Source organism: Astyanax mexicanus, chromosome 11, assembly GCF_023375975.1.
Source record: "Astyanax mexicanus isolate ESR-SI-001 chromosome 11, AstMex3_surface, whole genome shotgun sequence".
NCBI classification, from domain to species: domain Eukaryota; kingdom Metazoa; phylum Chordata; class Actinopteri; order Characiformes; family Acestrorhamphidae; genus Astyanax; species Astyanax mexicanus.
In genome coordinates, this window is record NC_064418.1 from 49,666,776 (window position 1) to 49,687,061 (window position 20,286).

The 20,286-nt window shown below is 34.3% G+C and overlaps 1 protein-coding gene and 1 long non-coding RNA gene across 3 annotated transcripts in view; one reads left to right on the forward strand and one right to left on the reverse strand.

Moving 5' to 3' along the window:
- The window catches only part of LOC125804967 (uncharacterized), a 193,138-nt gene that overhangs the window by 99,566 nt on the left and 73,286 nt on the right, over positions 1–20,286 (forward strand). The gene's annotated exons all lie outside the window — the stretch shown is intronic.
- LOC103047016 (CASP8 and FADD-like apoptosis regulator) lies at positions 1,668–19,099 on the reverse strand. 2 transcript variants are annotated; one of them, XM_022663923.2, is made up of 10 exons: positions 19,009–19,099; positions 18,381–18,719; positions 17,108–17,213; positions 15,421–15,556; positions 10,669–10,733; positions 10,509–10,578; positions 7,362–7,408; positions 6,185–6,263; positions 4,583–5,102; positions 1,668–3,776 (listed from the first exon to the last, which is right to left on the reverse strand). In XM_022663923.2, exons 2-10 carry the CDS (start codon positions 18,704–18,706, stop codon positions 3,647–3,649), a joined length of 1,479 nt encoding a protein of 492 aa, XP_022519644.2. In that variant the 5' UTR covers positions 18,707–18,719; positions 19,009–19,099; the 3' UTR covers positions 1,668–3,646. The 2 variants fall into 2 exon arrangements, with proteins under 2 accessions (XP_022519644.2, XP_049341037.1); XM_049485080.1 differs by having other exon boundaries at positions 18,381–18,716; positions 19,009–19,078.

Consider the following 20,286-nt stretch of genomic DNA (forward strand, 5'->3'; position numbering starts at 1 on the left):
TTCAGGCAAACCACGCCCCGCCAAGCTCTGATTGGCTAGATATAACCACGCCCTCCTTTAAAGGGATTGGCTAGAAGCTTCTGTTTTCACCTCCCACCTGCATTCCACCAGGCCACGCCCCCTTACAGTAGGATTGGTCAGTAGTATCCCTCTGTCACCTTTTCTGCGCCCACCTGTATTCCGACAAGCCCCGCCCCTTCCCGTGCTTTGATTGGGCTGTGCTTTAATTAGCCCAAGCTTTGACCTTACGTTATGCAGCAAAACCTGAGCACAGATTTACAGTAATACCCGGATTAAACTGGTGCTAACATATTATAAAACCATCTTTATTACATTAGATCAGTTTAATTTTACCATAAGTCATCTTTTGCTTTATTGCTTATTTTTTAAATTAATTTTATTTGTTCATTTATTTTCCTAATGATTAAATTAATAGCCTTGTTTTAATTTTCTCTGCTAAATTCATGACAATTAAATCTATATTCTCAATAATGCTCGGCTACACTGTAAATCAGAATCAGAATCTCAGAGGAAGAAATAATAAAAATAAAGTATAATAATATTAAAGGGCCACTAAACCTCCTGATTTTTGCTGATTCCACCTTTTAAGCATTTAAAATACTTAAATAGCATTTGAAAATGCTATGAATGGGAGGAGTAGTTTTAGAGGGGTACTGGGTGATGTATGGGTTTAATAATAATATCATAGTGCATTAGTGAGTGTAGAACATTGAGTTGTCAGAGAAGACACTTTAATGGAAAACCAACACTAATGAAAATGGGCTTTAATACATCTATATCACCTGATGGAATCATCTGTTTAAATCACATCAATATTTAGCTTTTAAACCTCTCTTTTAACCCTCTATTGTCTCTGTTCCAACAGTGTTTTGAATGTGTTTCAGGGTTGAAATGCAGGAATGAATGTACAGTACATTATTAAATGAAAATTGAGGTTGTTCAGATAAAAAAAAGACATTTCTTCGATGTGTACTGTCTGCAATCAAATGACAGTGAAAGTAAAGGTAGGAAAGATTAATGTGTATTTATTATAATGAAAATCTGTTCATTCATTTGTCTGAATGGTTTTCTTGGTGATTCATTCATCTGCATCTCTGTGGGTCACATTTTAAGTCAAACAGCGCCACCATGTGGTAATTTAACACCCTGCACCCTCTGCTGGGCTTTTAATAAAACATTTACAATAAAACATGATACATATATATATATATATATATATATATATATATATATATATATATATATATATATATATATATATATATATATATATATATATATATATATATATATATATAAATAATAGAGCTCTTAAAAATGATGAGTTTCTTAGATTTTACCAAATTGAAAACCTCTGGAATATAATCAAGAGGAAGATGGATGATCACAAACCATCAAACCACCAAACTGAACTTGAGCTTGAATTTTTGCACCAGGAGTAAAGCAGCATAAAGTTATCCAAAAGCAGTGTGTAAGACTGGTGGAGGAGAACACGATGCCAACATGCATGAAAAAAACTGTGATTAAAAACTAGGGATATTCCACCAAATATTGATTATTTCTGAACTCTTAAAACTTTATGAATATGAACTTGTTTTCTTATTTCAGTCATTTCTCATTTTCTGTAAATAAATGCTCTAAATGAGAATATTTTTATTTGTAATTTGGGAGAAATGTTGTCTGTAGTTTATAGAATAAAACAACAATGTTCATTTTACTCAAACATAAACCTATAAATAGCAAAATCAGAGAAACTGATTCAGAAACTGAAGTGATCTATATATATATTAAATATTTAAACTGTACAATTCACTTGAATTTTGTCAGAGGAGCAAATGAATTATGAAATAAATAAATAAATAACTGGCATAAATTGAAAATTCCAGATCTTTATTTCAGATGTTACTTCTCGAACACAAGCAGTAGAAGGCACTTAAGAATGAAACAAACAAATAATAAAACAATAAAAAAGGACAATAAAAAAAAATAAATAAATAAATAAAATAATAATAATAATAATTTGCAGATTTTTGCTTAATATGAATGAGCATATGCGTCTCAATTTTATTAAACGCTGGTGTTCAGTGATCTGGATAGTAAGCTAATATGTTTGGCAGTATAGTCAATATAGTGTATATAAATGATTTATTTAATGACCTGAAATACTGAATGGGCTCAAATTGGCCCAAAAGATAAAAGGAGGATTAACAGCTGGGCTGTAACTCAGATTTTAAATCTTACAGCGCCCCCATGTGGAGATACCACCAGTAACACAGTCACAATAAAACACGTTATCATTTTCTATTAATGTCATGTTTATTAGACTCTATAACATACTCATAACATGGCTATAAATATTTATAAAAATGCATAAGAGTATATATCTATAGCCAAATCATGCTATAATTGCTTATAATCACTCATTAATTATGATAATGTTTAATATTATGGTGGCTTATATTAATACATAATATATTATAATGTATCATTGTACACTCTAAAAAAAAGCTATGGATCTCCATCATGGGAGAATATAGATATATTTTTGTATATATTTTAACCCAGATATGTAACATATTACAAGCAAAGCTTATGATGCACTATAATCACATTTATTAATGCATAATAAACATGGATATATTTTGTTATCCATTTTTATTAATATTTACAGCCATGTACCTATTATAAATGCAGTATAAATGCATTATAATGTGTCATATGCTTGTATAACATTTTTACTATAGTCTAATATACATGACATTAATAGAAAGCCAGAGATACCCAACACTTTCTGTATTAAAAATACAAGAAAGTTAATGCTGTCACTAAATTAATTGATACAATTAATTATGTTCTGTTTTTTTATGCACTTCAGACAATTCAATATGAATCATTTAATCCTGGTTTAACACTAATTATAAAGTACCAGTCAAAAGTTGGGACACACTTTTCATTCAGTCTTTTTATGATGTTTTAGATGCTAAATTTAATATTAAAGACTATATTAAAGCTCTACAGAAACACATGCAGTTTTTTGTTTTTAATAATAATAAATCAGAATATGTTTTATACTTTAGATTTTTCACAGTATCACATTTATATTTGAGGACAGATCTGCACACTCTTGGTATTTTAATCTCAGTGTCTTCATGAGGTAGAGTCCAGCTAGAGCGCTGCCACTATGATCAGTAGATTGCTGGTTTGAATCCCGGTCATGCAGCTTGCCATCAGCTGCCAGAGCCCTAAGAGAGCACAGTTGGTCTTGCTCTCTATGGGTGGGTACAGTAGATGGCGCTGATGTGGATCAGCACAAGGCTGCATCTGTGAGCTGATGTATCAGAACCACCAGAGTCACTGCGCTTTCCTCCGAGCGTTAGCGCTGTGATGCTACTCGGCAAAAGAGTTAGAAAAAGAGGCGGAGTTTGACTTCAAAAGTGTCAGAGGAGGCGTGTGTTAGTCTTCACCCTCCTGGTGTGTTGGGGCATCACTAGTGATAGGGGAGTCCTAAAAACTGGGTTGGATAATTTGCTGTGTTAATTTGGATAGAAAATGGGGAAATAAATAAAAACACTGAATGAGGTGTGTCCAAACTTTTGACTGGTCCTATATTAATATATAACAAGGTTCAGCAGAAGTAGACGTGTTTGCGCAGTGTGTGTCTGAGATTCACGCTGTATGATGATCGGGGGTGTTTATAGTTGTGATCATATACGGCTCCATTCACCGCCATGTGCACATCCACCATGTGAATCCTCCTGCAGAAACACATACAAATATATATATAATGAGATTACAGCAGCGTAAATAAAATAAAGGTGATCATCAACAAACACATAAATACTAGAACTATTTTATCTATTAGTCCTTTATTTTTAGTCCTTAAAGTTGTTGTTTGTATAGAAATTATTATAGATGATTATTAGTACTGTATTGTTAAATCTTTATCTTTAAATATTTATTTACATCATTGAGTAAATGAACATTGTTGTTTTATTCTATGAACTACAGACAACATTTCTCCCAAATTCCAAATAAAAATATTCTCATTTAGAGCATTTATTTACAGAAAATGAGAAATGACTGAAATAATAAAAAATATGCAGAGCTTTCAGACCTCAAATAATGCAAAGAAAACAAGTTCATATTCATAAAGTTTTAAGAGTTTTAAGAAATCAATATTTGGTGGAATAACCCTGGTTTTTAATCACAGTTTTTTTCATGCATCTTGGCATCATGTTCTCCTCCACCAGTCTTACACACTGCTTTTGGATAACTTTATGCTGCTTTACTCCTGGTGTAAATATTCAAGCAGTTCAGTTTGGTGGTTTGATGGTTTGTGATCATCCATCTTCCTCTTGATTATATTCCAGAGGTTTTTAATTTGGTAAAATCAAAGAAACTCGTCATTTTTAAGTGGTCGTAAACCTCTGCTGTTTATATTTAATCAACACTAGTATAGCAGAATTAATAATAATAGTAATTACTGTTAATTAATGTACCTTTATTGTATAAAGGTTGTGAATTGTGTTATGAATAAATCTGCAGTGTTTCTGAGGTTTACCTTCTCTGGGCCTCCTGTAATTCTCCTCTCAGAGACTGCAGGTAGACCGATCGATGGTTAACCATCTTCAGCTGATGCTCCTCTGTAGAGCAGTGGCTCCAGAACACGTCAGCATCTGCAGGAAGCACCTCCGGCCTGTAGGAGGCGACGGCGGGTCCGTCCGTCTCCAGCTCTCCATCTTCATAATCCCAAATCTGAGCCCTGCCTCTACCCTGCGGACCCCCTGAGACTTCGTAGCTCTGGATGAAGAAGAGTTTGGGTTTTCCCGCCAGGCCGGGGCAGAACTCCGGGGTAAAAAGCTGCCGGATGTAGTCCAGACCCAACCCTGAACCTCGGGGGTCCGTCCCCAGCAGACCAGAGGAACAGCGGCGGCTGATGATACAGCAGATAAAAGCATCGGCCGTGTAGTGCTCCCTCTGTTTGGAGACGTCCTGCAGGGTGGAGAGCATGTCCTGAACGCTCAGCAGACTGTGAAGACTCACCCTGAAGCTGAGACTTTCAAAAAGCTGCTGTAGAAAAACTGCAGAAAAAGAAAATTTACATCATTTAAATTATAAATTACTAAAATAAAATTGTCCAAAATAAAAAGTAAAGATTACACACTCTAATATTTGGTTCAATTCACGATGGCATTGTTTTTACTGGCTGTTTTTTTCCACTGAACAGGTAATCACTGAGCTTTAGTAAGGTTGCTGAACATAAAAGTAAAAGTTTTTTTTTTTGTTTTATAGGATTTCATTTTTAGGTTTTTTTCAATTCTCTAATTCTGAGAACCAGATAATTGCATTTTATTTAAAAAGTCTCTTCAAGAATCATAAGCTAAAAAATAAAAACTAGTCAGAAATGTGAACTGCTTAAGTTTGCATCGACGAGATTGTACTGCTGGATTCAGAACTTTTGAGTCATTGAGTCAAATTATAATTTACTTAAATACAAATGTCCAAAATAAAGATCATACACTCTAACATTTGGTTCGATTTACGGTGGAATTGTTTCTACTGGCTGTTCTGTTTCTGCTGAACTGGTAATCACTGAGCTTTAGTAGGGTTGCTGAACATAAACGTAAAAAGTTTTACAGTTTTCTAGGTTTTCATTTCTAGGTTTTTTCAATTCTCTAATTCTGAGAACCAGATAATTGGATTTTATTTAAAAATTATTTTCAAAGAATCAGAAACATGAAGAAGCTAAACAATGAAAAATGGTCAGAAATGTGAACTACTTAAGTTTGCATTGACTGCATTCTGAGTTATTTAGTCAATTATAATTTACTAAAATACAAATGGCCAAAATAAAGGTCACACTCTCTGATATTTGGTTGGATTCGCTGTGGAATCTTGATTTTAGTAGTTTTAGCTACAATCTCTTTAGATGTTTCCTCTGCATTATTGAAGCATGCCAATATTTTGACCCTTCTGAAACAGATCAATATCTTTTCCCACGATCACAGGATGAGTCTTTTCACATGGTTGTTTAACCAAGGAGAAGCTACTCCCTGCATCAGTTGCCAGCTGAAACATATTAATGACTCATAATCTCTAGCACTTTACTCTTAACAAACACTCATTCCTCGTCTTGTTTTTTGTAAATCTTCAGTTGACTCACCTCCTTCAGTTCCCACACAATCGATGATGACACACAGTCCTCTGGTTCTGCTCTGCATCCTGTACTCATCCTCCACTCTCTAAAGAGGACAGAAGGGTGAATCATGATGAGAACAGGAGATAAACTGGCTAGATGTCAAGATATTATATAGCAATGCTAACTCTACAGCTAGAATGGATGTATGATCAGATATTAGGAAATATGTTGAGTTTTAACAGAGCTTCAGCCAGTATTTTCTTATTTGAACGGTGCAGTACGTCATGATAATCATATTAAGTCCATGATAATGCTCTAAATCTGCCCACAGCCAGTCTCCCCAGTCCCATTTCCACATACAGGGTTGTCAGGTATAGTACAAAACAGCATGCAAACAGTGTAGACAAGCGAGCTGGATATTTGTCGGCTGAACAGGTAATCACTAAGCTTCAGTAAAAGTTTCTTTGATTTTACCAAATTGAAAACCTCTGGAATATAATCAAGAGGAAGATGGATGATCACAAACCATCAAACCACCAAACTGAACTGCTTGATTTTTTTGCACCAGGAGTAAAGCAGCATAAAGTTATCCAAAAGCAGTGTGTAAGACTGGTGGAGGAGAACATGATGCCAAGATGCATGAAAAAAACTGTGATTAAAAACCAGGATTATTCCACCAAATATTGATTATTTCTGAACTCTTAAAACTTTATGAATATGAACTTGTTTTCTTTGCATTATTTGAGGTCTGAAAGTTCTGCATCTTTTTTGTTATTTCAGACATTTCTCATTTTCTGCAAATAAATGCTCTAAATGAGAATATTTTTACCTATAAATAGCAAAATCTGAGAAACTGGTTCAGAAACTGAGGTGGCCTCTCAATTTTTTTCCAGAGCTGTACCTTGGTCTCTAGACCAGTTTCTAGACTATATAAGGACTCTTTATTATTTCATTATTTTTTGTCCATGTAGTATAAAAAAACGAAATAGGTTTTCATCCAGTTTTCCAGTTTTTGGGGTTTTCCATTTCGGCCAATCACAATCTGAATTTCACGTAAAATAAAAAAAATTATCCTTTATTCAATTCTCTAATTCTGAGAACCAGAAAATTTGATTTTATTTCAAATTATTTTCAAGATTCAGAAAGAAAAAGCTAAAAATGAAAAATGGTCAGAAACTGAGTTTTATTGTGGTTTTATTACCTCACAGCGCTGACTGATGGAGCTCCTCTGCAGCACAGCAGCACTCGCTAAAAACAGAGCAGAATATTAAACTATAGAAAAGTACAAAAACACTTAGAATACATATACTCTCTATACTGTGATATATCTACACCTATCAGCCATAACATTAACACCACCTACTAGTTTCTACACTTCTAAACTGTCCTCCACTCTATTACACACTCCTCCCCAGCTGCCTGTAAAAACTAAATATTCTGTATTAATTTTATTAATATATATTCTATCGGAATACTCTATCAGGAAATGAAAATATATATGTGTACAGTTCTGTATGTAATAAAGCTTGTGTAGCTAAAAAACCTTCATGTTTGATCAGGCCTTCAGCTTAGTTTGAAACACTGCAGCTCCGCCCACTTTTATTCTATTCTAATTCATTTAGTTTAATTCTTCTTTATGTTCCTTTTTCATTGTACATAAATCGTAATAATCCCCTGTAGCAGTTCCTTGTTCCCTATCTACTCGCTCTCTTATCATCTACCGCTATTGTTCTGCATTGTTCTCTTCCCTGCACAGCTGTATTGTTACGGAGAGTTTTTCCAGTCAGAGTTTTGTTACGTCACTTTGTTTCTGCTGCTTTAGTTTTTTGGGTTTTTTATTTCCTCTTTTCCCCTTCTGCTTCTTTTTTCTCCTTAAATTCACAGGAAATTGGTGGGAAATGATCTGAGAAACATCCAGTTAAAATAGTTCAGGTAAAATCTCCATCATAAAACGAAAGAAGAAATCCAGTCTAAACCTGACTTTGTTTATAGGGAAACATGATAAAAAGTAACGACTATACAGCATGCAAACAGTGGGCTGCTGCCATGGGAACAGATGAGCTGGATATAATTTTGCTGAACAGGTAATCACTGAGCTTCAGTAAGGTTGCTGAACATACAGCTCTGGAAAAAAAAGGTACCTCTTAAAAATGATGAGTTTCTTTGATTTTACCAAATTGAAAACCTCTGGAATATAATCAAGAGGAAGATGGATGATCACAAACCATCAAACCACCAAACTGAACTGCTTGAATTTTTTCACCAGGAGTAAAGCAGCATAAAGTTATCCAAAAGCAGTGTGTAAGACTGGTGGAGGAGAACATGATGCCAAGATGCACAGGATTATAAGGTGCATTTTAAACGACACTAGTAAGGATGCCTAGATCGAAGTGAGCAAGGGTGTCGCCATTTTTCCCTTCTAATGGGAAAGCTGGGGGAGTGTCTAAGTAAACAAAACTGTAATTCTTAAAAAAAAATCATTTTATTTTAAAGTTAGAAACACTGGATGTTAATCTACACAGATTTCTCTCCTGAAAACTGTTTATTTGGGTGAGTAAAGCTCTTACGTTTATTAACAGTAAGCTTAGAGTTCCAATATTTTCTCTAAGGGTGCGTTTTCAGTTAAGTTTCTCCAGCACTAAGGCTGGGTGCAGCAGCATTAGCATTAGCCGTTAACCGCAGTGCTAAGGGGACACTGAGTGTTCTGGTAACCTAGGACACTATCAGATAGCGGTTTGTCCCACTTAGTTTGTTTTAACACGGCAAACGTGCTTAAACTTCACTAAAAACTCGCCTATCACTTATAATCTAGATCACTAAAACATGCTGAGACTCTTTGGAATTCACCTTAAACTCTATCCTGCAAATCTGACTCATCTGAGCCCACCTTACCATCATTAACATCCTGCTTTTCTGAGAAATACCAAACTTTCCAAAATCAAAATAATATGAAACGATGAAAGACAATAATGAAAGAGTTATAATACATTTACAAGAAGTCAAAAGAATCAAAATATCACTTAACAATAAGAATACTTTTTAAATTATTTATAGAGGAGTTTATTAACAGTTATTAATTAGGTTATAAATACTTTCAAATTATTAAAAAGCAGTTAAAACACAAAAATAGTAAAGTGGAACAGTGAGCTGCCTTTATCTATGAAGGAACACATAAGGATCATGTTGTATCTTAAAAGTGTTAAACAAACCAAAATACTTTGGTAACTCTGATAAACTTATCCTGTGCAACAAAGGAAACTCTTTCTTTGTCTACCTTTTCTGAGGTGGTCCTGATGAGTGCCAATTTAATCATTATAACTTTTTTTTTTTAATTGTATTTCTATTTTTTCCCATTTTCTCCCCAATTATCTGACCCACTCACTAGGACACCAGGAGGGTTAAGAAGACTAGCACACGCCTCCTCCGATACATGTGAAGTCAGACTCCGCCTCTTTTTGAGTAGCATCACAGTGCTAACGCTCGATACATCAGCTCACAGACGCAGCTTTGTGCTGATCCACATCACCCTAGGAGTGATGAGGGGTGCCATCTACTGTACTGTACCCACCCAGAGAGAGAGCAAGACCAACTGTGCTCTCTCGGGGCTCCGGCAGCTGATGGCAAGCTACATGAACAGGATTAAAACCAGCGATCTTCCAATCATAGTGGCAGCGCTTAGTATTTGTGTATTTGTGGCGACTACACTTAAAGACACTTTCAAAATTCGTGAAATTTATCTTGTATAGACTGACCTTCATTTTTCTTAACGTAATTTTCTTTACTTAGTTGAGTAGTATGAGTAGTACTCATAACCTGGATTAGAACATTACTCAAATACTCACTATTCACTGTATACCTGTAACTCTACCTCTTCACTACTTTACTTTAACTGATGCTCTCAAACACTTTATTAAGAGACAAGAAATTCAAGTAATTAACTCTTGATGAGTTCAGCACAGCTGTTAACTGAAAGCCTGAATTCCAGGAGACTCTACCTCATAAAACTGACTGAGAAAATAAATCCAACAGAGATGTTCAAAACTGATCATCTAAACAAGAGGAGATACTTTTGAAGAATGTAAAATATATAAAACATATTCTGGTTTGTTTAACACTTTTTTGTTTACTAAATAATTGCATATTGTAAGTCGCTTTGGACAAAAGCGTCTGCCAAATGTAATGTAATGTAAAAATGTAATGCATATGTTTTTATTTATAGTTTTTATGAGTTTAGTATAAATCCAAACTATTAAATAATTAAACATCCCCCATCCCCTATCACTGCATCCTTCTAAAAAATGTAAGTTGGATATAAAGTGCTGATAAAAGCTTGTTCTGATAAACTCACCAGCACAGGGTCTGGAAAGAACCTGTCTTTTCCCGCAGGAAGTGGGTGGAATTCCAGACAAGGAATTTGGCTGTAGACACATCAAACAAAACTACTGAGGTAACATCATTCTGTAATCTAACACTGTAGTGCCACAATAAAAACTACAAGATATACTCACTGTAGCTGATAAGCAAGGCCTCCAGAGGGTATTCTTCATTGTGGGCTTGTGTTCTGGTCTTTCAGCTGAAATAAAAAGATACAGTACTATTCATTTAAAGCATTAGAGCTGAGCTGAGCTCTACTAAAGCATGAGTAGACTGATAAATCACTGTACTGATCAGTTATTAATTATTAATCTCAGTGTTACTGAACTCTACTAAAGCATGAGTAGACTGATAAATCACTGTACTGATCAGTTATTAATTATTAATCTCAGTGTTACTGAACTCTACTAAAGCATGAGTAGACTGATAAATCACTGTACTGATCAGTTATTAATTATTAATCTCAGTGTTACTGAACTCTACTAAAGCATGAGTAGACTGATAAATCACTGTACTGATCAGTTATTAATTATTAATCTCAGTGTTACTGAACTCTACTAAAGCATGAGTAGACTGATAAATCACTGTACTGATGATCAGGTATTTATTAATCTCAGTGTTACTGAGCTCTACTAAAGCATGAGTAGACTGATACATCACTGTGCTAAACTATGTTAAGTATTTTTCCACTACTACTACATTTTATACTATACGCTGTGCACTTTCGCTGTGATGTTTGTCACATGAAAACGCTTGTGGCTAATAAAAGGAAGTGAATGTATCGTAGTTTCCTTAGTATCAGTTACAGACGTAAAAATAAGATGAAGTAAAACCATTGTCTGGAAACTTGAGTAACGAAAAACCTCTACCCAGGGGAGACTACGAGCCTCGTGACACAAAATTACACATACACAGCTGTTCATGGGAAATATCTTGTGAAACATGCTGTGTAACACAGTGTGTTAGTTTTTTTTATTTTATTTTTATTATTATTTTTTTTGTCTTATTATTTTATTTTGTATTTATTTAATTTATTTTTATTTATTTATTATTAACTTTTATTTTTGTATTCTAATGTTTCATATTTGATTCTTACGTTATATTCTTAGGTCATTATTATTCAATTCATCATTTCTTATCATTCTTATCATTTTACTTTACTTTTACTATTATTATTTTTCTTTATTTTATATTTTACAAATTTTTACTTTTTAAGTGTCAGTTTGTTTTTTGGTCTTTTAGAATGTTCTATTTTACATATTTATTTTATTCAAATATATATATATTTGAATAAAATAAATATGTAAAATAGATATATTTCATGTGACAATATATATATTTTGTCATATATATATATATATATCGGTGCTTGGTCCACTACTATTTATACTTTACATGCTTCCTCTCGGTAACATCATTCGTCAGCATGGCCTTCATTTCCATTGCTATGCTGATGATGTCCAGCTTTACATTTCTACCAAATCCATCACTACTGCATCTCTTTCTGTTCTGACAAATTGCCTCACTGAAATAAAATCCTGGATGAAAACCAACTTTCTCAAATTAAACTGTGATAAATCTGACATGATTATTATCGGTCCGAAATCCCTGACAAAAAACACAACAAACTTCCAGCTCACGATTGACAACTCTACATTGTCTCCTTCCTCAAACATCCGTAATCTTGGAGTCATTTTTGACAGTAATCTTTCATTTGACAATCATGTAAATCAAATCACAAAATCTGCTTTTTTTCATCTAAAAAACATTGCACGCCTTCGTCCATCACTTTCCTTTTCCTCCGCTGAAACCCTGATCCACGCTTTCATTACATCTAGAATTGACTACTGCAATAGCATTCTTTACGGCACATCTAACAAAATCTTAAATAAACTTCAATATATTCAGAACTGCGCTGCACGTCTCCTCACTCGTTCTCCCTCCCGCGACCACATTACACCTGTCCTCCAACAACTTCACTGGCTCCCTGTCACTCATCGTATTCAATTCAAAATTCTTTTATTTACTCACAAAGCTCTCCATAATCAGGCCCCTCCCTACCTCACTGACCTGCTTCATTATCATACTCCTTCCCGTTCACTTCGATCATCTGACGCCAATCTACTGTCCATTGGTAGAACCAAGCACCGGACCTGGGGCGACAGAGCTTTTTCCATAGCTGCCCCCTCCCTGTGGAACTCTCTCCCAAAACACCTCCGCGACTGCTCTGATCTTCCCACTTTTAAATCTCTCCTCAAAACTCACCTTTTCAGATCTGCTTTCAACACATGATGCAACATTTCTATGTCCCTCTCCTTTTTTCCTTTTCTTCATCTGTTTTTAATCTCTTTAAATTTAAATTTAAATTTTCTATCTTTTATGCTTTGATTGTTTTGCTCTATTTGATTTCTATTGTATGGTATTGATGATGTTGGTGATGATGATGTTGATTATTTTACTATGTATTTTCATATTGTATTTTTTATGCAATGTAAAGCGTCTTTGAGTATCCTGAAAAGCGCTATAAAAATAAAATGTATTATTATTATTATATATATATATATATATATTTATTATTATTATTATTTTGTAACTTTTTTATTCCTTATCATTTCTTATTTCTTAATAAATGTTTTTAATCTCTTTTAAACATTGTAAATGAGGGTCACTGATGATGTATTCCCCAATAAAAATAAAGGTTTATTGATTGAACATGCCACCCAAATAATAATAATAATAATAATAATAATAATAATAATAATAATAATAATAATAATAATAATAATAATAACAATAATAATAATAATAATAATAATAATAATAATAATAACAATAATAATAATAATAACAACAATAATAATAACAATAATAATAATAATAATAATAATAATAATAATAATAATAACAATAATAATAATAATAATAATAATAATAATAATAATAATAATAATAATAATAATAATAATAATAATAATCGGTGGAGTTGATCATAAGATGAAGTTCCAAGTTACTTTGGAAGTGAAGTGAAAGTGACGTAACTCATCTAAAAAGATCCGTACCTGGAAAAACCAAAGTTTCCTCACTTCTTCTTCTTAAGAAAAGCAGTTTGATATATTACTCTACACTTTGTTCTTCAGCTCGGCTCACAGGATAAAACACACTTATAGTTTAAAATGAGAATTCCTTCTTACGTTTTACTGTTTTTACAGTACAGGCCAAAAGTTTGGACACACCTTCTCTTTTTCAGTGCGTTTTCTTTATTTTCATGACTGATATTTACATTGTAGATTCTCACAGAAGCATCAAAGCTATGAATGAACACATGTGGAGTTTTATGTACTTAATAAAAAATGAGCTGAACCTCCACAGTCACCGGACCTGAACCCAATCCAGATGGTTTGGGGTGAGCTGGAGCACAGAGTGAAGAAGACAAAGGAGCAACAAGTGCTAATAAACACCTCTGGGAACTCCTTATATATATATATATATATATATTTTTTTTTGTAGTTACTTCACCTTTTTGATTGTTAAGTACATAAAACTCCACATGTGTTCATTTATAGTTTTGATGTTTCAGTGAGAATCTACAATGTAAATAGTCATGAAAATAAAGAAAATGCATTAAAAAAAGAGAAGGTGTGTCCAAACTTTTGGCCTGTACTGTATGTTTTTTTTGCATCTGTTTAAATCATATGTGGTGCTTTTTTTCAGGTAAAAACACTCATATTGCTGAGATAAATGGATTATTGTCATTTGCTTTGGTGCCTAAAACTTTTGCACAGTCCTGTATTTATGTATATAAATGAGTACAAAAACAGAAATGGTGTTACTGACCCTCCCTGAGAACACTGCACACCTGAAACCGGACCTGAGAGTTCACAGGTTTCACTGTTTAAATCAGGAATTACTGGATGTGGAGTGTTTGAAACTCTGCAGGTTCAGTTCTGGTTAATGCTGTGTGGAAAAGAACATTTTCCAACATCTCTTTATTCCTTAAATTATTATTTTTTTAATTAAGTTACAGTGCCCTTATGCCTGGTATAAGTTTGCGAGGTTGCTAGGTGGTTGCCAGGGGCGTCGTCTGGCCTGGGCTTCCGGGGCTTTAGCCCCAAATAATTTTCCAGTAGCCCCGAATCGTTTCGCTCAGCTCAGCTGTATTATTAATGAGGAGACAGGCACTGAGCACTGTGTGAATGAAAAACCTATAACCTGTAACCTATAATTAGCGAAAATTAATTTAGCTAACCAGTTAGCTAGAAGCTGGATGTTGTGGAGAGCCAGAGTTTAGTACTATACTTAGTTTAAATGAGTTTTATAACTGTGGTCTCTGCCATAAAATTGTATGTTTTCCAACGGATCCAATAGATCAGCTAAAAAGCTACACATTACAGTGTTAAACAATATATATATATATATATATATATATATATATATATATATATATATATATATATATATATATATATATATATATATATATATATCAATGGTGTGCAGTGAGGCCCTTCTAACCCTTCAGAGAAGGGGTGCATGTAAATAATTATATAATTTTTAATCAGGAAATATATCTCATAGCTATTTTAATTATAAGAATTTATTTTATAAATTAACTAAAATAAAAAACAGCAACTAATGCAAAGCAGAAGGGGTAACCACTACATTCAATGGCCTTAGTTCATATATATATATATATATATATATATATATATATATATATATATATATATATATATATATATATATATGGTGGTTGCTATGGTGTTTCAGTCTCAGTTGGAGTCACGTAAATTTTTGCCATGTTTTTGGATGTTTCAGGTGGTGTCTATTGCATTTCAAAGTGGTTGCTATGGTTTATATTTTGTTGCTATGGTGTTGCTATGGTATACCTCTGCTCTGGTACTGGCTGAGCCTCCGGGCGAGGTCCACTCTGTGGATGGCCCTCAGATTCTGCTCCATCACCTCCATCCTGCTGCTGGAGATCAGATCCAGCCTCTCCAGCTCCACCACCAGGTCCAGGAAACACTGCAGAAACAGAACCCAGCCTCGGGATGAGTCTCCTGATCAGGACAGTTACGCTCAGACCTCACGGGGTACGATTACAGCACTTACTCTTCGGGAAATTATTCAGAATATTATGATGAGTGCCAGTTTCATCCATATACTATTTTTGCTGGGATTTGCTGTGACTGCACTTGAGGATACTTTCAAAGTTCTTGAATTTTTTTTTTTTCGATTGACTGACCTACATTTGTTTCTGAAAGTCATTTTTATTCTTTATTTAGTTGAGTAGTTGTTGCTTCTCATAACCTGGATTCGAACATTACTGAAATATTCACTATTCACTGTATACCTGTAACTCTACCTCTTCACTACTTTACTTTAACTGATGCTCTCAAACTTTAAATTAAGAGACAAGAAATTCAAGTAATTAACTCTTGATGAATTCAGCACAGCTGTTAACTGAAACTACCTTACATCTCTGGAAAAAAATAAGAGATCACTTAAAAATGATGAGTTTCTTTGATTTTACCAAATTAAAAACCTCTGGAATACAATCAAGAGGAAGATGGATGATCACAAACCATCAAACCACCAAACTGAACTGCTTGAATTTTTGCACCAGGAGTAAAGCAGCATAAAGTTATCCAAAAGCAGTGTGTAAGACTGGTGGAGGAGAACATGATGCCAAGATGCATGAAAAAAAAATTTGATTAAAAATCAGGGTTATTCCACCAAATATTGATTATTTCTGAACTCTTAAAACTTTATGAATATGAACTTGTTTTCTTTGCATTATTTGAGGTCTGAAAGTTCTGCATCTTTTTTGTTATTTCAGTCATTTCTCATTTTCTGTAAATAAATGCTCTAAATGAGAAAATTTTTATTTGGAATTTGGGAGAAATGTTGTCTGTAGTTTATAGAATAAAACAACAATGTTCATTTTACTCAAACATAAACCTATAAATAGCAAAATCAGAGAAACTGATTCAGAAAATGAAGTGCTCTCTTCATTTTTTCCCAGAGCTGTATAAATACACAACCCAGCTAATCAACATTATGACCAACTATTATTATTATTATTATTTAGGTGGTGGGTAGTTAATCTCAGCATTGAAGTGATTAGCACTGATCAGATACAGCAGTGCTGCTGGAGTTTTTAAACATTGTGTTTGATCTCTCACTGTAATAAATGTATAAACTGCTCTCCCATGACCTTATATTCACCCACAAACCAACTGATGTGTGGAACAGAAACACACCTGCCGGAAAGCAAAGGTCACACTAATCCCCTGCTGAAGGGGTTTTACTGCTATTTCCAAAACAGCTCATATTTACTCCCTTATTTACCATAATGAGAACAAACATGAGATCAGCATCTGAATTCAGTTCAGTCAACTTTTACTGGATCATAAAATATGATCATAAAATATGAACACAGGAGGAACCTGATCTCTCAGACATCTGATATTTATATATAAATACAGGAACAGCTTATTATTTATGGTTTTATTCATTACTGTCAGCAGTAGAAGATGTTTGAATATGTGTTTTATATATTTATAACATATTCACCTCGATTTTTTCTGCTTTCTCTGTGGGTAACGTTCCTCTCAGCAGAAACACCAAAGACTTCAGATCAGATGAGCTCAGGTTCTCACTCAGCTCATCCATCAGTATCCTGAAAATAAACACACGAATAAAAACAGTTTTGCTAATATTTATTTCATTTTCTCCTCAATTACCCAAACCCACTCATTAGGACTCCCCCTATCACTAGTAAACTCCCCAAGACCAGGAGGGTGAAGACTAGCACATGTGAAGTCAGACTCTGCCTCTTTTTGAACTGCTGAGTAGCATCACAGCACTAACGCTCGGAGGAAAGTGCAGCGCAGCTCACAGATGCAGCCTTGTGCTGATCCACATCACCCTACGAGTGATGAGGGGAAAGACAGAGTACCATTTACTGTACCCACCCAGAGAGAGCAAGACCAACTGTGCTCTCTCAGGACTCCGGCAGCTGATGGCAAGCTGCATGACTGGGATTCGAATCAGCGATCTACCGATCATAGCGGCAGCACTTTAGACCACTGGACCACTCGGAGCCTTATCTAAACATACACACAGCAACATTAAAAATTATAATAAAAAATAACATAAATATAAAAGTCAGTTAATATTTTAGTTATACACCACGTTCTGATTACATTACTGGATAATCAGAATGTTGCTAAAGCTGTTTTCTCAAGCTTTTAAACATAATTAAGGCCCCCTATTTTTTTATTTTCTTTGATAATGTTCTACTACCTAAGAAAATCAATATACAGCTCTGGAAAAAATGAAGAGAGCACTTCAGTTTCTGAATCAGTTTCTCTGATTTTGCTATTTATAGGTTTATGTTTGAGTAAAATGAACATTGTTGTTTTATTCTATAAACTACAGACAACATTTCTCCCAAATTCCAAATAAAAATATTCTCATTTAGAGCATTTATTTACAGAAAATGAGAAATGTCTGAAATAACAAAAAAAGATGCAGAGCTTTCAGACCTCAAATAATGCAAAGAAAACAAGAAGTTCATATTCATAAAGTTTTAAGAGTTCAGAAATAATCAATATTTGGTGGAATAAACCTGTTTTCTAATCAGCTTTTCATGTATCTTGGCATCATGTTCTCCTCCACCAGTCTTACACACTGCTTTTGGATAACTTTATGCTGCTTTACTCCTGGTGTAAAAATTCAAGCAGTTCAGTTTGGTGGTTTGATGGCTTGTGATCATCCATCTTCCTCTTGATTATATTCCAGAGGTAATGTAATGAATAATAGAATAATTGTGTGCTGGACTCACCTGTATTCTGAGAGGTTGTTGCTGTTCTTCAGCAGACGTTCAGCCTCAGTCCTGGTGGTGTTCAGAACACACTTGAGTAAATCGTAGCGCTGCATCCTCACCATCAGCTCCATCAGAAGCTGCCGGTTCATCTGCTCCTGCTCCATCAGCATCAGCAGCATCTCCCGGACGTGATCAGCACAGCGCTCAGAGTCCAGAGCTCCACACAGGTACACCAGACGCTTCCGCTCCTCCTCGCTCAGCTCCTCCACGATCCGGTTCATCACAGAGTGAGAGATCTGCTGAGACACTGCTGTACCTGCTGAACCCGACATACCTGTGTTCATAACCTAAAACCTGCTGAAATAAAGAGAAATATACTGTTAAAACTGGGATATCCAATTAACAGAGAGAGAGAGAGAGCCTGATGTCCTTCACCAGCCTATAGGAGCACACTGAGTCACTTTATAATAAGATTATAATGCTTTACAAATGCTAATGAACGGTTATAATGGTGAGAAAGGGTCTCATTCATTCTGTGTTAAATGCAAGAAATACACAAGAAATAAGAATATAGATCTGAAAGGGTTAAACAGGTCTGCTTTTACAGTGTATAAATCTATAATTACAGTAATAAAGAGAGTCTTACCTGCAGTGTTTCAGAGCTCAGAGTGGTGCGTGCTGTGACAGTGGGTGTATGAATGAATGGTTCATCTGTAATGGAATCCTATGACGTTAACACAGTGTCAGAATACAGGAAATCCAGTTCTGCTTTTAGTGCACTACGTACTTTCACTTTTAGGAACAGTGGAACGATTACACAGTCTACCAGCATTACAGCAACACTCTGTCATTTCACAGACTGGAGGGAGATACTAGAAGTAATTTTAATATAGAAAACATAGTCCTACAATTATAAAAACAAGCCAGAGTGACTACACTCACTACACTGTCTAACTGTGCTAACACAGAAATAAGCCTCATTACAAAATCCTAGAGATTTTCATCACCAGAAGTGTTTTCATTTTTAGGTAAAGGGTTTTTTAGGTTTACTTTCATGTTAGATGTTTTTTTGGATACTGTCCAGAGATCAAATGACTGTATTAAAATAAATGTTGTAACCTGTACATATTTTATAAACCCAACTAAATACAGTATTGCAGTAGTTAATATTGTTAAAATGAGTTAGAATTTGCTATTCCAGTGTAAATATTTTTTGATTTATTGGAAAATCACAAGAAAAAGTGCTACAACCATACCCGGTCTCTTCTACAAACTAAGAAAAAACAAAACTAACAAAAAATATAAGTCAAAACATTGTTCAAAAGGGATAAACTGTAGACAAAAAATAAGGGTCAAAAACAAGAACAAAACACCGAGATACACAAGCAAAGAGGGCAAGACAAAAATTTGAGTTAAAAGACACAAATAACACTCTGCAATATTCACAGCAGGCTAAGCAAACATGTAGGTATTTATACATCGTTAACAGCTGAATGGAATCAGAACTCAGGTGAGGCTGATCTACATTTTGGGAGGTGCATTTTGGGAGATAGAGTTCATTAAGTTGGAAAAGTCTGCAAAGGAATTGGGACGTGTGACACACTTGTAGTGATAAATTAACACTGCTCGTAAATTTACTAAGTAGGTAGTAATTTATTCAAGTTTTATGATTGATTTTGATATTATGCCTATTTATTCAGCTCAAGGTATTAATTATAACACTTTAAAATCTTCGTTTTTGATTCCACACTTTTTTAAATTTTCTTTCAATTTTCTTCTAATTCTAACCAATGTACAAGCAGACTTTAATATTTTGTGATTTTTCTTATTTTTCATTCAACTATCGTTATAAGAAAAAACAATAAAATCAAAACCTTTTGCTTTCACTTATAGACAGAGTTAGAACTTGTTTTAGAAGTGCTTG

What these genes read in the sequence shown, in the direction of transcription:
- LOC103047016 (XM_022663923.2), bottom strand. Translation starts at nt 18,706, where the DNA reads ATGAACACAGGTATGTCGGGTTCAGCAGGTACAGCAGTGTCTCAGCAG. An exon ending in AGAAAGCAGAAAAAATCGAG is followed by an intron (nt 15,557 to 17,107) that starts GTGAATATGTTA and finishes CTGTTTCTGCAG; the next exon opens with TGTTTCCTGGACCTGGTGGT. An exon ending in CCATCAGTCAGCGCTGTGAG is followed by an intron (nt 6,264 to 7,361) that starts GTAATAAAACCA and finishes TGTCCTCTTTAG; the next exon opens with AGAGTGGAGGATGAGTACAG.